The 23,632-nt window shown below is 28.9% G+C and overlaps 1 protein-coding gene across 1 annotated transcript; it reads right to left on the reverse strand.

Moving 5' to 3' along the window:
* Window positions 1–2,575: 2,575 nt before the first annotated feature.
* LOC111885850 (aspartate--tRNA ligase 2, cytoplasmic) lies at window positions 2,576–9,020 on the reverse strand. The gene is given in 11 exon segments (XM_042902477.2): window positions 2,576–2,898; window positions 2,976–3,094; window positions 3,190–3,305; window positions 3,400–3,479; window positions 3,553–3,606; window positions 5,514–5,624; window positions 5,722–6,012; window positions 6,095–6,208; window positions 6,312–6,422; window positions 7,538–7,563; window positions 8,415–9,020. Coding segments are annotated over 11 exon segments (1,611 nt in total). The 5' UTR covers window positions 8,881–9,020; the 3' UTR covers window positions 2,576–2,775.
* Window positions 9,021–23,632: the final 14,612 nt, after the last annotated feature.

The following is a 23,632-nucleotide window of genomic DNA, read 5'->3' on the forward strand; positions in this document are numbered from 1 at the left end:
TTTTTTGTTGTTGAATTGCCTTCTTTTGCTGTTTTTTTGTATAATTGTCTTCTTTTGTTGTTTTAGTTGTTGAATGTTGCAATACTTTATGAAATATGATTTATCTATGATATATTGGTTATTAGAATGGAGAGAAACAATAATTGACCAATAAACATTTAAAATACTTATTGGATATTGTATTGAAAAAGTAGAGAATCTAGGTAGAAAATGATTGAGCTAGCATTAAGTATCGATATTTGGCCTCCTCATATCGCAAACTAAGAGGTTATGCATCTACCAATTGAGCTATTCACGATTGGATTATTTTAAACAATGGTTAATTTGATAAATTCATTTCATGTTAAAATTTTTTTACTCCCCATCCTCGTAAATAAAAAGGTTATGTCTCTGCTAATTGGAATTGACTTATTTTAAACAAAAGTTAATTTGGTAAATTTATTTATTTAGAGGTTTTTTTCTACACACCATTCTACTAAACACTAATCTATATATCTATTTAAACATCATAATTGATAACACTCATTTCAAAAAAAGTAATTTTTCATCTCTCTCTCTCTCTCTCTCTCTCTCTCTCTCTCTCTCTCTCTCTCTCTCTCTCTCTCTCTCTCTCTCTCTCTCTCTCTCTCTCTCTCTCTCTCTCTCTCTCTCTCTCTCTCTCTCTCTCTCTCTCTCTCTCATATATATGAGAATTAATACTTACATTTGCATTTTTTTATTTAGTCACTTAATAAAATCCTGTTTTTACTTTTAAGCCATTTGAAAACTAAGTTATCAAATTTTTTTGTTGATTGTTATCACGTCACCTTATTTTGTTTTGTTCTTTCATTTCAAATTTGATTTTTACACACTTAAAAAATAAAAATATATAAGCAGGTCCTTGATTTTGGTTTATTTTAATTCTGATTTTATTTATATATACCTAAAATAAAATACGTATAAAAAGGCCTTATAATTGATTTATTTCAAAAATTATTCAAAACAAAACTAACACAAGTTTAATTATTTTGTTCGTGGTAACATTTAGATAAAATATATATGGAAATGAAATAAAATAATAAAATATTCTAAATTTTTTTGATTGTTGAACCACGCGAAAAGAGTATATATTGTAATTTTTAAATATAGAGTGAAAATTAAATATAAGTAAAAAAAGATGGGAATTTGTTCGGAAATTGTTATGTAATATTAAAAACTTCAAAGAAAATAAAGATTTGTTAGGAATTTATGAAAATGAAAAAAAAATGTATTAAGTTTGTGAATTTACGACTAGAAGCAATAAAAAATTGATGAAAATTTGTTTTGAGTTTTATTTTTTTTATAATATTATTTATATTATTATATTATAAAAACATTATTATTGTTGTTTTTTTATCTTAATAAAAAAATAGCTTTGAAATTATTAATATTAATAAAGTTAATAATAAAATATAATTGTTAAATAATAAAGGTTTATTGATTTGGTTATAATGATGAAAGTTAGTCAAATGATAATTATTAGGTGTGAGACTCATCTATTACATGGGTTTATTTAAAATAAAAATTAAATATAAAATTCTAAACATTTAAGAAGTTTGAATCTATAAGAAAAATGAAAAAAAAATATTGAATTATAAAAATTCAAGTGTTTTTTTTTTTTTTTTTTTTTTTTTTTTTTTTTTTTTGTAGAAATAATCTAGATAAATAATTAAAATAAATTAATAAAACTTTAACTTGGTAATTTTGAAATTAGAAGGAAAATTCATAAATGAAATTGATATGCATTTATTATTACATTTAATATTATGTGGAATTTAATAAAATGGAAAAACAATAAAATGACATGTGGAATAAAAATTAATTTAAAATTACCACAAAATTACATGTGGCAAAATGAATGAGAATGTGACATGTGGCAATAACATTTTCATTTATTAGGGTAGATATGGTAATGATCACCTAAAAAGTAAGACTAATGATGTATGGTGATATATAGAATGGTGTGTGCAAAATAGGACCATTCATTTAGTATAAAAAAAAGACTATGTTTGATAGCCGAAAAGCTCCAGCTAACTATTAGTTAAAAAAGTTAGCTAATAAAAAATAACATTTGGTAAACCTACCTGAAAAACTAGCTGAAATATATAAAATGACATAAAAAATATTTAAAAAAATGTTTTTCTTTAATTAATTAAGAGGCATACTTGAATAGTGTATTTAAGGCGTGTTCGACATAAGAGTGTTTGAGAGCTTCTAGTTTATATCGTTTGACAAAACGTTCCGTTTTGAACAGAAAGCCCCGTTCAACACTACAAGCTTCTAGCGTTTAGTTACAAAACACTACAAATCCAAATGTTACTTCATGTAGCGTTTAACAAAACGCTATAAACTACCAACTACCAGCTAATTTTGCCGAACAAGCCATTAGTTTCTTAAAAAGTATCTTATAAGTTATTTTTTGGCTTGCTAAACATAACTTAAAAAAGCTCGAAAAATAAACTAGCTTATCAGCTACAGCTCACCAAACACAGTCTTTTAATATCTATTTTTGAGAAGCTTAGAAGACATTATAGCATTTGATACTTTTGTTAGAGCATAACGACCCATACAAAACTACTACTTTTTAGTACGTTCAGCTACATACATACTAAGTGTTTCCGTGAAATTCCAATTAGAGTTCCAATTTATTTACAACCAAAAACAGCAGGTTCCAACTCCACCATTACAAACTCAGTCAACTTCTATTGTTTCACATACCAAAAATGGCAAAAGCCCATGTTCCAAAAGAAAGCAAAATTACGGTTCTAGCCTTCGAGGGTCACGTGGAAAAAGTGACACTTTGCGGATGTTGTCGAGGCCACAAAAGAGCATCACAACGCGTTCCAATCCAACTCCAACCCCACCATGTGGTGGCGCAAACGCCACAACATATAATTATCAACATATAACAAGGGTAATTTCGTAAAAAGTTAGGACTTAATAAGAATAGACTACATATACCTAAAAGAATCGATGTATGACGATATGGTTTTGACATCTATGCCACATGCTGTTGCACGTGCCTCTAGAAGCTCAGGGATGTGCACACGTTGAGCTCCAGAAATTATTTCCTCCCCTGGATGGAAAAAAACAACATATGGAACTTCATTATCAAATTTACATACTTACCCCTAAAAGCTCGAAGGTTTTCAGGGCTACTTTCGACATTACCTCTAATGAAAACATCAAATGAGTTGCTATACAACGCGTTGTCAGGACAAGGCATTGTATAAAAAGGTCGAACTGCAAGTGGGTAACGGTGTAGTATATAGAATTCAGTTCCATACCTATAATTATAAGAGGAAAAAAAAAACATTTTAGGGGTAAAATTGGAAGAAAAAAAGTATAGGGTAGGTCAATAGTTTGAGAAATTAAACATACTTTTCCAAAACTAGTTTTCCTAATATTCTTTCTGATTCTGTGTTAAGATCCCCAAGTGGATCCACCTCAATGCCAGCATCCTGTTGAATCATATTTTAAAATTTAAGAAGAAAAATAATTAAATTAGTAAAAGATGTTATATTTTTTATTAACCTTCAGCATTTGAATCCCTTCTTCAAATGTAAGCCGCAAGGTTTCACGCAAGTACTGCACATTTAATAACAAACACAACATCAAGAAATTAACATATTATAAAGCAAATAATGCTTTATAAAACCAAAACAAAGGGTAATTCTGCCATTTATCGTTATTGATATACCATCTTTTTCATCCAAACACAAGAAAGATTTGAACTGATTCAAATTCCAATTAAATTCCTTCACATTCCAATTCCTTTAAGAAAATCAAATCTCTTTCAAAATATTCCATGAACCAAACAGAGAATTGGAATCTGATGGAAATGCAATCTGTCATGTGTTTAGTTGCTGGAAAATGCAATGAAATTCAATATACAAAAGAGCAAATTACAGAATAACCATTATCATTTGGGCAAAATTAGTGTTTAACCACTAATACTTAATTTTTTCCAATTAAACCATTAAAGTTTGGGATATATACAGTAAAGTCCCAATATTTTCATCGATTTGACAAGAAAGTCCTAAACTTTATTTTTTTGACAGTAAAGTCCAAATTACCGGCAGTTTTTGACACTTTTACCCTTTTTCCCCGGTTAGCCGGTAATTAGGACTTTTTTGTCAACAAAATAAAGTTTAGGACTTTCTTGTCAAATCGTCAATTAGGACTTTACTGTCAAAAAAATAAACTTTAGGACTTTTTTGTCAAATCGTTCAAAATATTGGGACTTTAGTGAATATATAATTTTTTTTGTTAGAAATTTAATGGTATGATACTTTTTAAGCATAAGAGTTATTGAAACCTTCTCTAATAAGCTAGATCCTATTGAAATCTTTTACGTTTGCTTCTTGTTAAATCGTTTTTTTAATCTCAACGAACCGACATTGAAAAAAATTGAGATAATCAAGAAAGAAAGAAAGAACCAGGGTTGTGTTGGCTTTTTGCAGTCTCAAAAATGGAGAAATTAGAAACCTAAAAAAACGAAATTGCCCTAGCTTTATACAAACACAAACAACACATGCCTAGTCAAAAGGGTGTGAATGTGGAGAAGGGAAAGAAGGGCAATTTCGTTTTTTTCGGTTTCTTATTTCTCCATTTTTGAGACTGCAAAAAGCCAACACAACCCTGGTTCTTTCTTTCTTTCTTGATTATCTCAATTTTTTTCAATGTCGGTTCGTTGAGATTAAAAAAACGATTTAACAAGAAGCAAACGTAAAGGATTTCAATAGGATCTAGCTTATTAGAGAAGGTTTCAATAACTCTTATGCTTAAAAAGTATCATACCATTAAATTTCTAACAAAAAAAATTATATATTCACTAAAGTCCCAATATTTTGAACGATTTGACAAAAAAGTCCTAAAGTTTATTTTTTTGACAGTAAAGTCCTAATTGAAGATTTGACAAGAAAGTCCTAAACTTTATTTTGTTGACAAAAAAGTCCTAATTACCGGCTAACCGGGGAAAAAGGGTAAAAGTGTCAAAAACTGCCGGTAATTTGGACTTTACTGTCAAAAAAATAAAGTTTAGGACTTTCTTGTCAAATCGATGAAAATATTGGGACTTTACTGTATATATCCCTTAAAGTTTCAAACCTTTTTCCAATTTAACCATTTTTACTTGATGTCAAAATAGTGAAATTGGAAAATCATTTGTGAAACTTGATATAAAAGGTCAAAATGGTTAATCTGAAAAATATTATCCAACTTTTTATGGCTTGATAGAAAAATTAAATGCCCAAAATATAATGGTTTTTTTTGTAATTTTCCATGATGAAATTGAACGACTTCTAAATTTTGTTACTTTTATATACCACTATCTATACATACTGATTGTATTTTGGTGTTCTAAAAAAAGGAGAACATTAATCCATTTGGCAACCAAACACGCCCGGAATGGAATCTCCAATTCCAGTTCCGCAAAAATCATGAATCAATCACATCACCATTACACAAATAAAAGAAGAGAGGATTTGAATTACTTTCAAAGGAGTGAAGGGGTATTGCTTCCTAATAGCTTCCAGCTTTTTCTTGCATCTTTCATTCAATTTGTCAAACATGTTAACAAAAAGTCGGTCAACAACATCCATCACCTATAAAAACCCACTAAAATTTCAAAACTATAACTTTACATATACTTTAACATAACCAAAATTTGTTTTTGATATATAAACTGTTTACAAATCATACCTCAGAATAATGTTCTTTAATCTCCATTTCAATATCAAGACCTGTGAATTCACACAAATGTCTATGGGTATAAGAGTCTTCAGCTCTAAAAACGGGACCCACAATAAAAACGCGACCAAGATCACCACAAATCGCCATCTGTTTGTGAAGTTGGGGTGACTGTGCAAGACACGCTGGCTGTTTCTTGTAATCCAATTTAAAAACAGCTGCACCACCTTCACTAGTGCCTGCAGTTAACTTTGGAGTGTAGATCTCTATAAAATCTTCATCTAGCAGATTCTGCCTAAACAACTGCACAAAATCATTTCAAAATCAGTGTTAAACACACACACACACACACACAAAAACACACATCTATTCTGTTAAGTTTTACATTTGACACTTGGCACTCAAGGCGATAAATTGCTTGATTTGCTGGAGTTCGCAAGTCCAAAATTCTGTAGTTCAAACGGGTATCCTGATTAACACGAACAAATTTTTCTCCAGTCTGCATAATTGAAATAACCATGTTAGTGTACAAATGATGATATACAAAATCTACAAAAGAGTTACAATTTTTGCAGATTAAGTTTGCATTCTTCATAATTTACCTCCAAAGACTTCTCTATTTGAGCTTCACTTCTGGAAGCATCTTCAACATTTATAGGAAGAATAGCAGCAGCCCTGTTTACACAATAAATCTTCCTAACTTGAACTTCAACCTATCAAATAACTACGAATGTTAGACCATCTGTTATACCCACCACATACCACATATGTGGTGGGTGCCACATCAGCACCACATTCCATTACCACTAACATGAGATACTTACCACTAACACACCACTCCACATCATTATTTTTATTTTTTTTTAATTCAAAAATACAATAAAATAACTTTTTTTTTAATTCAAAAATACAATAACATTACTTTTTTTTTTTTAATCCAAAAATTAAAATAAAATTACAATTTTTAAAAGTAAAAAGCATTTATTTTTTTAAAACTATTTTTTCATTAATTATAAAAATAAAATAACAATTTTAAACTACATTACTTAGTTAATCTAGAAAACAAACATTACATTAATAAGAAAACGAACAAACATACATATAAAAATCCTAATCGTCGTTCATACTATGTTGGTACAAATGTTCCGCGACATCTTCTCGAAGATTGAAACACGTTTCACTGTTATGGATTTCGACAACTCGCTCCAAAAAAGCATTCGTTCCGGGTACGAACTCCTCAATTGGAACGACAACGTCGTTCGGATCATACGTGCAAATCGCTCGACCTTCATTTTCAATAATCATATTATGCATTATAATACATGCTAGGACCATTCGCTTAATTCTTTCTTTATCCCAAAGTCGTGTAGCATATTTCACTACATGCCATGTTTGCTTAAGGACTCCAAATGCCCTCTCGATATCCTTTCTCGCTGATTCCTGTTTTTTTGTAAACAATTTTGCTTTTTCACTTCGAGGAACTGAGTATGCCTTCATCAATGTAGAATAATCCGGGTATATCCCATCACCAAGGTAGTAACCATATTTGTACGCGTGCCCGTTTACCGTGAACGTCATATCAGGTGCTTTGTCGGTCCAAATATCGTTGAAAAGTGGAGACTGACCAAGAACATTAAGGTCGTTGTTAGACCCCGCTACTCCAAAAAAGGCATGCCATATCCACAAATCTTGAGATGCAACAACTTCTAGGATAATAGTTGGTTCACCTATATCTCCTCGAGTGAACTGACCACGCCATGTAGTTGGACATTTTTCCCAAGCCACATGCGTACAATCTAGACTGCCAAGCATACCGGGAAATCCATGCCTCTCTTCATGAGCCGAATATAATCTCTCAATATCACGTTGAGTAGGTTTACGCAAATATTCTTCGTGAAAAACCTCATAAACACATGCAGAAAACCAATCTACACATTCAACCGCGGTCCTCTCGGATATTTTCAAGTATTCGTCAGATGCATCAAATGCTATACCGTATCCCAAATACCTAAGAGCAGCCGCACATTTTTGTATACTACTAAAACCCATTCTTCCTCTAGCGTCGGGTTTTTGTTTGAAAAAATCATAACGAGATTCTAAAGCATTACTAATATGTAAAAATATAGCCTTATTCAGACGAAAACGACGTTCGAACGAGTCGTCATTATAAAGACAATTATCGGCAAAGTAATCACGTACCAATAAGTCGTGTGCGGCTTGGCGATCACGATTGACGACCGTCCTTGTACGCGCTGCATTCGAACTTTCTTCGGCGTGAACGTGTTGCACAACATTGAAGAATGTCTCGACGAATTCTACGTCGTCATCCGAGTCAAAACTTTTTAAAAATTCCATATTTATCGAGGGATCCATAGGTGTAATTGAGTGTAGAATGTATATGTATGTGTATGTGTTTTGGTATTGAGTTTGAAAAAAAAAAAAAAAAAAAGGAACGGCCAAAATAGCCGTTCAACGGCTCAAAATATTCGACCAATAGCAATCCTCGTTTCATTTCGTTGTCCCGAGCACATTTTGCAACGACCACGGTCGACCACGAACCACCGGGACGGTGTGCACGTCCGTGGTTCGTGGCCAACTAGACCACGGACGTATTCGTGCTATGTACACCGGTTGGCCTTATTGCTTTTGTTCAAAAGTTAGAGAAGTATTGGGAAAAATAAAACAAACACACTTAAGTATTTCACCTGCTGAGAGGTTTCTTAATCCTTCAATGTCAACAAACGATTCTTTGGTAATCGTCATTGCATACTTAACCATCTGAGAGCTAACGATGCCAGGAGCCACCAACACACATTGCACTGTATATCCCTTCTCTCTTACAGTAAAAAACGTCATGTTCTTCCCTAAAGCGCGAATCGTCTGAACCCGCCCCCTTATTAGCACAGTGCGGTCTTTGAGTTCTTCGGTAAGAGCGCTAACGGTGGTCCACACACGTCCGGAAATAGCCTTCGACTGAAGATCTTCCATAGGAATGTCCCCATAGTTCGCGGCGAGAGGGTCAGGAGAGTCGATGGACACGCCAGCAACGCCAGATGCGGCGGCGGCAGCGGCGGCTGCTTCCTGACGGCGACGGAGCTTTTCTGCCTTGGCAGCCTCCTTTTTTGCCGCTTTTTTGCTGATTTCTTGTGATGGTTGCTGTTCCGGTTCCATTGCAGGGAGTTGGGTGTTCTGATTTCTGGATTGTAGCGAAAGGTATAAAGAGCGAAGGTTAATAGCACAAAAAACCTGTATATATGAAGGAAGCTGATAAATCCACTAATATGCCATGCTATTGGTCACAAAATAACGGAATGATTCCTTAACACACGTGGTTTCTCTCCCTATTTTAATTTTCTAACCTATTGCCTTTTTTTTATTTGATTTGTAAACTTGGAACCCACGTCTCTATTTTTTATCAAACCTTTAATTTTTACCTTATCTTTATTTTTTGTATTATTTTAATTTTGATTATATAATAAATAAAAAAATTAATTAAAATTTTAAATGAAAAATTAAATGAAAAAAAAATGTAGCCGTGATGGCAACACCACAACGACATATATCCGAATCATGTAAAAATCATATATATCTTAGATATGTGTAATATAAGTTGGTATCACGATCACTGACTGCAATTTATAATATTTCTCGAATCTGTGGTCCTTATTTTATTTGTGAGCGCGAACGCATAAATAAAATAATTTTCTTGTTTATTTTCGTTCGTTTAAAAATTATTTTACCATGTTCGTTTATTAAGATGCTTAATGAACATAAATGAACGGATATAAACAAACATAAATGAACGGATGTAACCGAACAAACATGAACAAAAATAAATGACCATTACCATCCAAGCGAAGAACCATACACAAATATATGTATTCATATCCATTTATTTGTTTAGTTAAACTTAAACAAAGGAACATGAATAACCATCATTTGTGTTCGGCCGATTTGTTTACAGAGAATCTAAGCAAGTATCAGGCTCTCAAATAAAATAAAGGGCACAGATTAGAGAAATGATATTTCAAATTTCAGTATGTGACTGTTATTTTATGATCGTGATACCGGCTTAAATGATATATATATATATATATATATATATATATATATATATATATATATATATATATATATATATATATGTATGATTTTTAATTGATTTTGATACACATAGGTTTTCGGTGTGGTGTTGGTATCATGTCTATATATTTTTTTATTTAATTTTTGCCTTCAAATTGTAAATAATCTTGTCATATATATATATATATATATATATATATATATATATATATATATATATATATATATATATATATATATATATATAAATATATAAGACCATGTTAATTTTGTAAGACATGAGGACGTGATCGTTACTCATCTTGGAGATTAGAAAATAAAAAAATAAATCTAAAATGCAAAATAAAAAAAATCCAAAAATTCTTTTTTTAGTTATTATTTTGGTCATTTTATTTATCCAAAAATAATAATAATAAAAATTACCATTTTTTTTAAATATATGTGAAATATTATAATAGAATGTTACACTGTAAATATTCAAATTGAATTTTTACAATGTTACAATATTTTAGTATTCTACTAGAATTGTTAGATATATTAATATATTCTAAAATTTTACTAAAATTGTTTGAATTTGTAGAATATTTTAATATTCTATTAAAATTGTTTGAATATTTTTAGTCTAATATTCTAATAGAATATGTGGATACTCTAATAGTTTTGTTGTAAAATTTTATATTATAATACTCTATTAGAATATTTTATAGATATTTCAAAAAAACTATATTTTTTTTAAATATAAATGAAGAAAATAATATTTAAAAAAACAAAATTTTCAGTTATTTTATATTATAAAAATATTTTTTCTTCAAAAGAAATGGTTAGGATTGTGTCCCAATATCTCACAAAATATAGTGATCTCAAATAAATCTAAACTTATATATATATATATATATATATATATATATATATATATATATATATATATATATATATATATATATATATATATATATATATATATATATATATATATATATATAGAGAGAGAGAGAGAGAGAGAGAGAGAGGTAAAGATTTAAATGAGAACCATTAAAAGTTAAGAACCATTTTTATTAAGAGTATTTTTGTCAATTTCAAAATCACCGTTAGAAAAACGAACCCACTTCTTCTTACTCATTCATATTATCTCTCATATTTCAAGTTTTGTTCATCTTTTCTAAAAGCTCCAAGACCACAACCACCACCAGAGATCAAGACCACCGTCGGAGATCGCCACCACCATCGGAAACCGCCACCTCCACTGGAGACCACTGTCTCCCTCGTTGCACCAGATCTGAAGTCCTCCTACTCCACATTTTCCGCTTCTTCTCTTTCTGTCAAACACCTCCGCCAGACACCGCCGTATCACCGTCTTTGCTTTAGATTTGCTCCGACAATGATCCACCAAATACCGCCGGATTTTCACTTAGAGCTAGAATGTATCAGATCTGAAATCTATTAGCTTACTCATATCTAGTTCACTTCCACTCTTCGCCTCTAGATCTAAGCTTAAGCTACCGTCTTTGTCTCAACCGACTACAAATCGTCTCTAGCCACCGACCGTCGCCGTCTCTAAAATCAACAAATCCATGTATTTTAACTTAGACTTGGTCTGATATGGTTTGTGATACTCATGGATCAGAAGCTAATGTAAATGACACTCTCAAATCTACTCTACCACCACTCATAGCCTTGATCCTCATCATGCATATTCAAGGGGTGTTTGTAGATGACAAAAGTCATTTTTGAAAAAGTTACAAAAAGTTAGGTTTTCTTGACTTTTCCAAAAAATTGATTTTCCTTCTATTCAAAATCCAAAAGTTACTTTTAAAAATCATTTGCCAAACATCTTTTAATTTTAATATTTTCCTAAAAGGACTTTTGGTATATGAAAAACTAAACCAAACACCCCCTAAAAATCTCACATGTGATGTTTAATACAAAATTAACTTTTGCAAAACAAAAAGATATAAAGGACGAAAGTCATGCTTGCTTCTTTTGTAGGTATTTTTCTACACACATTTGAATTATTTATTTGAATTGGGTAAAGTATAGTTTAATTATAGATATAATAGATAGTCTAGGTATTAGTTTCAAAATAGATATATATAAATATAATTTACCCGTTGGACTTATGCTTATGCTGGACTTATACATGTACATTTTGTATTCACACTTTAATTACTCATTTTGTAGTTATAGCTCCCTGGTTTTAATTAAATAGGTCGAATATATATAAATATAATAAAGGAAATATATTAACATACAATGCAGTGGATCTATGTATATATAATGCAAGTATATTATATATACTTATATATGAAGTAACTTTGTTAGTGATAATTATATGTATACGTTATTTTGTACTAGGTGAATGTCTGCGCGTTGCGCAGAAATACCTATATAGTTGAAGTCTTTATAAATATATGATTTTTTAAATATAACAATAACGTTGTTGTTAAATTTGATATAATAATTTGTATATACTAAACTGATATAATATATTGATTATTTTGAATTATATGATAATATATACATTTATTATAACTTCTTAATCTCAATCGTTCGAATTACTTCTACCCGCGAGTTACACATGAATATAATTAAATATAATATATGATTTGATGTTATTTATAGTTGTTTTTATTGTTAACTAATTTTTTAAAATTTATTTGCTTAATATTTTAATTTCTATCATTATAATTATTTAAAATATCAAACATTGTTTTTTTATTTTAAAGCTAACAATATAATCATTTATATAGAGTTGTTTTTAACTATTGTTATTGTAAGTTATTTTAAGCTACTTATTTGGAAACTTTTAACGATTATAAAAATATATTTAAGAAATATTTTAGTTAAATTGAAATTACAATTTAGTTTTTGCTTTTATCACTACAATTTATCACTTTTAACTATTTATAAAATATTCTTTAGTTTTTTTAAATAGAACTGAAATTTATATTTGAGTTGCCATTGTAATACGTAGAAACACCTATATAGTTGAAGTCTTTACAAATATATATATTTTTAAATATAACACTAACGTTGTTGTTAAATTTGATATAATAATTCGTATATTAATTTGATATAATATATTGACTATTTTGAATTATATGATAATATATAAATCTATTATAACGTCATAATCTCAATCGTTTCAATGACTTCTACTCGCGAGTTACACATCAACAAAATTAAATATTATATATGGTTTAATATTATTTATAGTTGTTATTTTAACTAATTTTCTAAAATATATTTGCTTAATGTTTTAATTTCTATCATTATAATTATTTAAAACATCAAACATTATTTTTTTATTTTAAATGTAACAATACAATCATTTATATAGAATTATTTTTAACTATTGTTATTATAAGTTATTTTAAGCTACTTATTTGAAAATTTTAACGATTATATAAATATATTTAGGAAATATTTTAGTTAAACTGATATTACAATTTAGTTTTTGCATTTATCACTATAATTTATCACTTTTAACTATTTACAAAATATTATTTGTTTTTTTTAGTGGAACTGAAATTTATATTTAAGTTGACACTGTAATATTATATTTAAATTAACAATTTAAGTATTTTGTCCAAACTGTTCAAAAATTGTAGCTTTAAACTGATAATGGTTTACATGCAACAACATTTTAAATCTAATAAATTAAGTATAATATGTTAAAATTTAAAGACATAACTTTATAAATAGAAGTAAAGATATTATTTTAAAATTGAAATTTAGTCTATTTATGATTACACTTTAGGTTTGATATTTATTTAACCTTATTAACCAACTTACAATTATTATTAGAAAGACACTACAATTTATCACTTTGAATTATTTATAAAATAATCTTTGGGTTGTTTAAGTTAAATAAAATTTATATTTAAGTTGACCCTATAATGTTATATTTTAATTAATAATTTAAGTATTTTATACAAATTGTTCAAAAATTATACCTTTAAAATGATAATGGTTTACATTCAACAATATATTAAAACTAATAAATTAAGTATGATATGTTAAAAGTTAAAAAACATAGTTTTATAAGTAGAATTAAAAATATTATTTTAATATTGAAATTTAGTTTATATATGAATACACTTTAGATTTGATATTTATTTAACTTAATTACCAAATTATAATTATTATTATTATAAAGAAATTGAAAAGTCATTGGAGTTTCAAATTAATGTGGTGAAAGGAAAAAAGAATGGGGGTTTCAAATGCATGAGATTCAAGAAAAAATGCTAGCTTTATAAATATGTATGATGTATATATTATGAGGATCTGTATTATTTAAAAGTTGTAATTAAATCCAAAGTTGAGATTATGTGTTAAAAATATATGAAGTATATATAATATGGTTGGCTCATCCTCTTTATTTTTTGTCCAGTCACCGGAAAAGAAGCAACTTCAAAACTCGTATGCGGCAAGAGAAGGATGTTTCATGTTGGTTAATTAGTGCTTTTGTTAGTAAAAAACCAAGTCAAGAGCTTGTATTTTGAGAGAGAAAGATAATTTTAATTTACTGCTTTCTTTAATTTTCTGTCAATGTTAACACGAATTAAGTAATAGTCTACTAATGTGTTACTATGTATTAGGTACTAGCTTACTATTAGTTTTATACTTGTTTATCACTTAACCTACGACCTAACCTTAAAAAATAGAGAATAAAAGGTAACTATTTTGATAATACTCTATATTTTTTTATATGATACAATGAAAAAAATAAGATACATAGTTTATTAAATAATTATCAAAACATAGAATTATATTCTACAAATCATATTCTTAGTTTTTGTTTTTTTTTTAAGTTTTTTTTTTTTCTATTTTAATATATAATGATAATATAATAACATAATAGAGTTTGATATACTATATTTATAACAAAAAGTCATCGTTTATAAAGAACAATACATACATTATATTTACTACTTTTGCTTCTTATATTCGTTTAGTTTTATTTTTATTTTATTGTTTGTTCCGTTAAGAATTTAACTATTTTTAATGTTAAAATTTGAACTATTAATTATACATATTTTGAGTTTGATTTTTCAAGAATATATATAATATAAGCTCTATTATTCTAGAAGTCTTGCTCTGCCTTTGATCCGCCACATGATAAAAAATAGTTTTATTTTAATAGTTTTTTTCTTTTGTTAAAGTGTGAATTTAATATTTAAATCTCTAATTTGTTGTTTACTTTTGTGCATCTTAGTTTTATCTGCTATTACGTTGTGAACCTAAGTTTGTTTTCTTATTTTTTTTATAATATTTGTTTAAAATACTAAGTTGTGAATCAATTGTTATTAAGTTGTGAATCCAAGTTTGTTTTCTTCTTTGCTATTATTTGTACAAAATTGTTATTCATAGTTTATGTTTTATGTTTTTTTATGTTGTGAATTAAGTTTAGAATGTGTGTTAAAGTTAGTTTTAACAATGAATGAGTAAATTAATATGTTTTTAAGTTGTGAATACTATGAATGAGAGCCCTAAACCGTTGTATTAAACTGTGAATGAGAATCTTGAAATACTATATTAAAATGTGAATTTGTGTGGTGCACATAAGGTATTTGATGAAATGCTTCAACAAAATCAATTATATTTTCAAGCTTCAATACTATGAATGAGAGACCTAAACTACTTTACTAAATTCTGAATTAAAGTCTAGAAGTGTAGGTTTTAAGTTGAAAATATGATTGTGAATGTATGTTTTTTGTGTATTAAACTTTGAATGTATTATATTAAGTTGTGAATTTTGTGTATTAAATTATGATGTGACTGTATTAAGTGGTGAATTGATTATATTAAATTGTAAATTGACTGTATTAAACTGTAGTTTTTTTATTAATTCTTTGTTTGCTAAAGTATGTAAAATTTAATCTAATTATAAATAAAGTAAGCAAAATTTAAATTGTGAATATTTGTTTAATTAAACTGTGAAATAAGCACTAGTGTATATATCTGAAGGTATATATGTAAGTTTTAAATTGAGAATATAGGTGTGAGTGTATAATTTTTATGCATTAAACTGTGAATTTTTTATATTTAGTTGTGAATTTTGTGCACAGAATTGTAAATTGACTGTATTAAGTTGTGAAATGATTGTATTAAGCTGTGAATTTTTAATGAGCTTTGTATTAAAATATGAATGATTTATGTATGAATGTTTGTATTAATTTTTTGAGAATATATTAATTTTTTGTGTTGTATAAATATTTAAGAATGTATTAGTTTTTATAATTATTTTGCATTAAACTCTAAATAAGATAATTAATTGGTTTATTAAATTGTGAATATAATATTGAAGTTGTCAACTAATGATTTTATATACAAATCTGATTTTGAACGAATGATTACGATGGTGGCACAAGTGGTTAGTGGTGACGTTTAGTAGTTGATGGTTGTAAAGTTTAGGTTTGACTTTTTTGAATATGTGAATCATTGTATAATGAATTGTATTATGCTATGAATTTTACCTATTAAATTAATAAATAATTGTATTAAATTGTATATTTTATATAATATTTATGTTAAAATATGAATGAATGTATGCATAAAAATATATCGTTGTATATTAGTGAATTAATATGTTTATTAAACTATGAATCTAGTGTTTAAAATTGTGACTATATTTTATAAACAAAATATTTTTTAAAGAAATCTTCCATTTAGGAAAGAAAAAAGTGAATTTATCAAGACAATTCTATTTTTATTATTAAATTTTGGATATTTGGTTGCAAAAATTGAAATGTTTGTGTTATAAAGTATTACCAATTAAATAAGAGCTACAATGTTTGATCTATTAAACTGTGAATCCGACCAAAAAATGTCACTGAATTTATGTTAGTCCGACGGCGATATAACGACGGTTCGACGTTGGTCCGACGACAAGTTTAACTAGTTGTAAGCTAGGAAATGAAAATTTTTGCTTAATACAATATAAATGTTGAATTTGTTCAAAATGTCATGAATAATAACATTTAAAAAAGTGGTTCTTATGGTTCTTAACATTTTTAGGTTCTCATTTGAACTATATATATATATATATATATATATATATATATATATATATATATATATATATATATATATATATATATATATATATATATATATATATATATATATATATTAAAATAAAACAAAAATTAAATTCAAAATGAGGGTCGGATGGAAAAAAGGGACGTCGGTTTCCATGTATACAAATGAAAATAAAAATAGGCTACAGAATTAAAATAAAGGCAGACATCATGGATCGTAATGGTTTTGATGACGGTGACTGCAAAATGGCATAGAGGGAAAGCTTCAAATTTATTAAGTAGATAGATAAAAAAAATTAATAGATTTATCAGCTTCCATATATTGTATTAATCTTGCTCTCTTCAGCCTAACTTTTCTTTTTCTTGTATCACATCGTATTTCCAAAATAATTTATTTTTCCATCTTTGATCGGTCACCAAAAAATTATGTCCGTTTGATTATTATTTTTTAAACAATTATTTTAGCCATGGACCTGTTATCGATAGGTATTTTAAAATGTAATAACTCAAAATGAAAACAAGAAGACATTTAAAACAAGAATCGAACTCGTGACTTCTCCTTCAAGGTAGGACATGTTAGCCGGTGATTTAAAGGTTTTTTTGTTATCACATGAAAACCTATTATGCTACTTGGAATCGGGTGCTAAGAAGGGCTCGCTACACACCCTTCCCTATATTGTATTAATCTTGCTCTCTTCAGCCTAACTTTTCTTTTTCTTGTATCACATCGTATTTCCAAAATAATTTATTTTTCCATCTTTGATTGGTCACCAAAAAGCTATGTCCGTTTGATTATTATTTTTTAAACAATTATTTTAGCCATGGATCTGTTATCGATAGGTATTTTAAAATGTGCTCAAAATGAAAACAAGAAGACATTTAAAACAAGAATCGAACTCGTGACTTCTCCTTCAAGGCAGGACATGTTAGCCAGTGATTTAAAGGTTTTTTTGTTATCACATGAAAACCTATTATGCTACTTGGAATCGGGTGCTAAGAAGGGCTCGCTACACACCCTCCCCTCCCCCCCCCCCCCCCCCCCCCCTTGCGCCAAGGAGCTCGCCACCGCGTCCTCGACATAAGCCCAGAGAGAGAGAGAGAGAGAGAGAGAGAGAGATTGAATAGTGCTTGGGTTTTCCACCTTTGACTAGAATTCAAACCACATTTGATCATCTTTTTAACAAAATCTTTCATTTTTTATAAAAAAATAGTTGTTTTTTAACTAAAAAAACTCATATTTTCACATTTTAATCCAACAACTATAAATAAACACTCAAATCTTAGCATTTCATACATACAATATCGTTATTTGTCTGAAAAAAAAATTCTCCATCCACCAGACACAATGTTTTCACCTAGCCAAAACAAAACTCCCCCCCCCCCCCCCCCTTAAAAAAAAACACTTCAAACCTTCAATAGGTTTCATCTCCAACTTCTTATTGACCTTCACTAGATAATGCATACTCTTCTCAATTCCGTTCTCAACTCATGTCATTTTACCAAAACCAACCTTAAACTAATTTTCAATACGAACCACACCATCTAGTCGATGAGTCTACTAATTCTTCTGATGAAGGACCAGTTCAAGAGCCCGAAGTTGACCCCAATGGAAAACGTAGAGAAAAGGAAACATGCCAAGGATGGACGGATAAAGAAGAGAAGACATTGGGGCAAGTATGGCTAGATGTATCGGAGGAACCGTCGACAAGGGACAACCAAAATTCGACAACTTTTAAATTTAGAGTTTGGAAGGGCTTTTGTGCCCGGATGAGTAAGGAGTATCACACTACTAGTCAAGTATACTCGAAATGGAGGACCGTCAACAAAAATGTAATAGAGTCCAATGGCATCTACATGAACGCGACCCTCAACCCGCAAAACAGTGTAAATGAGGTGGATGTCATGGCAAAATGTTGTCAAATTTATAAGGCAAAATTCGGAAAAGCTTTTGTAAATGAGTCATTTTGGGGAGTTATGAATAACAAACCAAAATGGTTTGCACTAAAAAGTGTTGATGATTTTGTGGGTATGTCCAAACGAATCAGAACTTTTGAGTCAACTCATAGTTAATCTTCTGATGCGCATGTCGGTATTGACCTCAACAACGAAGATCCTTATGAAGTTCCACCTGATCCTATGGGACGAGATAGAGAAAAAAGAAAGCTAAAAGGTATTCAAAGTTCATCAAGTGAAGTGGATAAGATAAGGAACGACATTCAAGTGTTGGACGGTAAGCTTAAAAAATACTCCCTCTACACTTTTGACTTTTGAAATCTTTATTCATCAAATTTGACCTATTTTTATTTGTGTTATGTATTACTTGATGAAACTTATAACAATTAAAAGACATTTAAAACACAATTCATATATTTTGCATCAAATATTATATATTAAAAACAAAAATATTTAAGGTCAAAGTTGAAGAATAAATACTTCAAAAGTCAAAAGTAGACATGTAGTATTTGGAAGTGGGAAAGGAAAGAGAAGGGAATCGTGCGCTAAAGTTTTTTAAAACGTGGATCGGAGTTGTCTGAAGAGGATTGGATTTTCATAAGTACAAAGGCAGAAATTGCAAGATAATGTAATTTGGATAAGAAGTAGGATTTATGTCTTAAATATAGCTTTTAATTATGTTTTAAGTCAAGTCATGTTTTAATCTATGTAGTTGTATTTTAAGTTTTAATGTATTGTAACATTTTTTATTTAATATTAAATGTTTGTGTTTTATAGATATAATTTATTTATGATTGAAAAAAAAATCAAGTGTGTTATGGGTGTTATCACTCCCTGTGAAATGCTAAAAAAAGATGCTAGCAAGGTGACAACAAAAAAAATGACATGGCAGCATAAAAATGATGCGACAATATACTAGGAGTGTTACCACTTAGTCATCATAATTTGAACCAACATGTTACCTATTGTCATACTAAGAATATGTATCAAAATACAATGCATGAATAGAAATTAATGTAAAAGTACATGTAATATATATATATATATATATATATATATATATATATATATATATATATATATATATATATGAAGGTACAAAGTTATAATAAGGAAAAAATGTTATTTCTTGCATTTAACCTTTAAAACTCCCATCTCATTTATTTGGTTTCTCAACACATATGTCATTAGAAATAGTCAATTGTTTCTTACACGAGTTAAAGATTAGCATGTCGCATTGTTTATTAGATGTCTTGGATTTGAGACATACATTAGGTCTTTTCCTTCATTTTATAATACATGTATATGTGAAATATAGAATACACCGGTAATACAAAAAAGAGTCATTGACGTATTAGCTAACATGTCCCACCCCTCAAGGAGAAGTCACGGTTTCCACTCTTGCCTTCAACGCCTTTAACTTTTTCGGTTTTAGCTATTACATTTTAAAATACTTACTCAATGACCGATAAATGGCTAATATGAAAAAAAATGTTGGATTAAGGTATCTAAGCCAATAACTAAATTGGTGTATTCTTAAATTAGAAACAAAGTCATTTTTAGGTTACCCCCATAACTGATAACTTGATAGAATGACTTTTAGAGAGAGAGAGAGACTAGTTTTATATTTTATTATATGATTAATAAATCGTAACAAATGATTTGTTAATATATTATATGATTAATATAGTAATTATAAATAATAATAATTAATTAAGAATTAATCAAAAATTAATTGGATTTAATTTAGGTTAATTATAATTAATTGGAAGTGCAGGGACAAAGTTGTAAGTGTCCAATAGTTGAACAAGAGATGGATTCTAGAATCCCCCCCTAGCATGGCTGGTTTTGCAATGGCCTTTTAGGGTTTCTTGAATTCTCATTATTGATAAGTAAGGAGTTTGATAGTTACCATATTTGAAATATTATTATATTCAAATTAGGGTTATCCAATGCTTCCTTATCGGCTATAAATATGACCCGTATGGTCTCATATTTTCGTCCACTTCCCTAAGCCTCATATAGACAAAAAATATTTTGCTAAGCCTCCCCTCTCCTCAAGTTTTCTAGTTATTAGGGTTTTGGGTACAAGCCATTAGATGCATCCAAGCTCTGGGTGCTTGCTTTCCAAGGAACTCAAGGAATATTTTTTATTGATTAATTGATTTAATAATCAAGAGGTATGTAACCCTAATCCTTGTTGTGATTTTCAATTTCATAGCCTCTCTCTCTCTCTCTCTATCTCTCTAGGGTTTCTATATATTCATTGTTAATTGCTATCAATAGAGAAAACATAGATCCTTCTAGGTTGCATGTGAACTTAAGAGTTTAAGAGTTTTTCCATCACATGAACTTTTTTTTATAACCTAGAAAACTCATGAGTGGTATAAGAGCCTTAGTTTTCTAATTGATTGTGCATATAAATGAATTGATCAAAATTAGGGTTTATGAAATTTAAACCCTACAGGATTAAGATTTTCAATAATGGTTAGGGTTCTTGAAACCCTAGCATCTACCATTATTTTCAAATTTTGATAGGATCCATTAGGGTTTATAGTTTCCTTAATTATAATTTTAAACCAGAATTTCGTATATACACTTGCTAAACAGCTAAATACCGTATTTGCCCGACCTAAACCCTAAACATCGTATTTGCCCTTCCTAATATTTTATAATATCATATATACCCAAGTCTATTTTTTAAAATTATTTTTATTGATTTTTATTTTCTTTTACCATTTTAAAATCATTAAAACTAAAACAACATTTTAAATGGACAATATTGCCCTTATTTCTAAATTCCAATTCAATACACAAATCACGTTTTTTTGTTACACAATCACGTTTTTTTGTTAATCACGTTCACAACCTGCTTCTTCCTCACAATCGTTGCTTCGTCCTCACGATCACAGCAGGCTCCTGCTGTCACACACACATCACGGACACACATAAGGTAATTGATTTCTACCTTATTCCCATTTTCCATAATTTTAATTTCGTTTATGTTGATTTTGTTGTTGTTGATTGATTTGTCTACATGAAAAGTGTTCATATATATAACTATATAAGTGAATGTGTAGAAACCTATCAAATACAGATGATCATAGACACATGTCATCTTGAAGAATCTACTTATGAAGGTGACCTATATGAATCAGATTTATGTTTGTGCTCAACATATGACCAAAAAAGTCCAGATGTTCTCAAAAGTGTCACCTGCAATTAGTGTTCACAACATTTTCAATAAGCAACGTAGAATTCACCCTCATTCTAAAACCTAAATAAGGACAAACTATTTTAGTGGAATTAATAATTCCATTCCTTCCCATGATTGTAAATTGAATACTTTTATAACTTTGGGTAATGAATGTCTGGTGTCACAAGTGAACATACATATAACTATTTCGTTTGGGCTTTTCATCAAATACCTGGAGTTCAGGTTTGGTGACACAATCACACATTATCAAGAACATAAACAAACATGAGCATTTAAAGGAGGAGGCGATGACATTTGATAAGTTTGACCACATTCGGTAATAAATATAAACAACTTCACGTCGACAATTCAATAAACAACAACGAAATTGGAGAGAATGAAATAGGAATATGGTTGAAGCGAAAACATGAGACGATTACCTAATGTTGTGAATGTGATCTCATGCCGATGGAGGATTGGAGTCTGAAACTGCAATAGTGATTGGGAAAACATATATGAGCACATAAGTATCAAGGGGCGTTATTGTCCATTTAAAATGTATTTTTAATTATAATGATTTGATATCATGAAAAGGAATTAAAAGTCGATAAAAATAACCAAAAAAATAGATTTTGGTATATATATGATATTATAAAATATTAGGAATGACAAATATGATATCTATGGTTTAGGTCGGACAAATACGATATTTAGCTGTTTAGAAAGGGCATATACGAAATTCTACCCATTTTTAAATGTCTTAAAATTTGGATAATTAAAAACCTAGTAACCCTTATCCATTGTTTTCGAAAATTTGAAGGGTTATTAGGATAAGGGTTAAATTTGAATTATTTATTAATCGTTAATTAAAGATAGTTATTTAATCCATAATGGTTTAAATTGAATTATTTTATATCATTTAATTGAATATAATCATTTAAATCCTTAACGACTTAGTTAATTTAATTGGTTAATTAAAGGATAATTGGTAAATCATTAATAGATTAAAATTAATTAATTATTAAAGGTTTAATTCGAAAATTGATTTAAAACCCTAATATTTTGAAAAGTTTTAACATACACCTTATACTATGTATGTTTAAATATTTAATATATTATATGTATAAGACAAGTCAGTTAATCAATAGTAGGCCTCACTCATGAAGTCATGCTATAATGATGGTATAAGGAAACGACCTATAAAATGTCCATTGAATGGGTGTCCATTGTCACTCACTGCTTCCTTGCGTGGTGGAGGGTCGTTAGTCGAACAAGTTGATAGGACATAACCTCATAAAATTTCGATGCAATTAAAGTACTAGAACCTTTTATTAAAATCTCAACTTTAGTTACTTTAGGACAAAATTTGAAATGTATGCTAATCGATGAAAACGTACATCACTCTTTATATGTCGTTAGTGGATCATGCATGGTTAACCGGTACACTAATTTGGGACTATGAATTTGAGTGATGGACAAATCAAAAATTATTATTGTTAATGGAGCATGTGTGGTTTACCGATACATTAATTTGAGATGATAAATGACATCAAATTTTTCAAGAGGATTTGCATGGTTATTCACATCTTGTTTGTGATCCTCGACATCTCAGCCACAAATTTGAAGAGCATAATATGATATTAAAAATGAC

The sequence above is a fragment of the Lactuca sativa genome, chromosome 5 (genome assembly GCF_002870075.4).
Source record: "Lactuca sativa cultivar Salinas chromosome 5, Lsat_Salinas_v11, whole genome shotgun sequence".
NCBI lineage: Eukaryota > Viridiplantae > Streptophyta > Magnoliopsida > Asterales > Asteraceae > Lactuca > Lactuca sativa.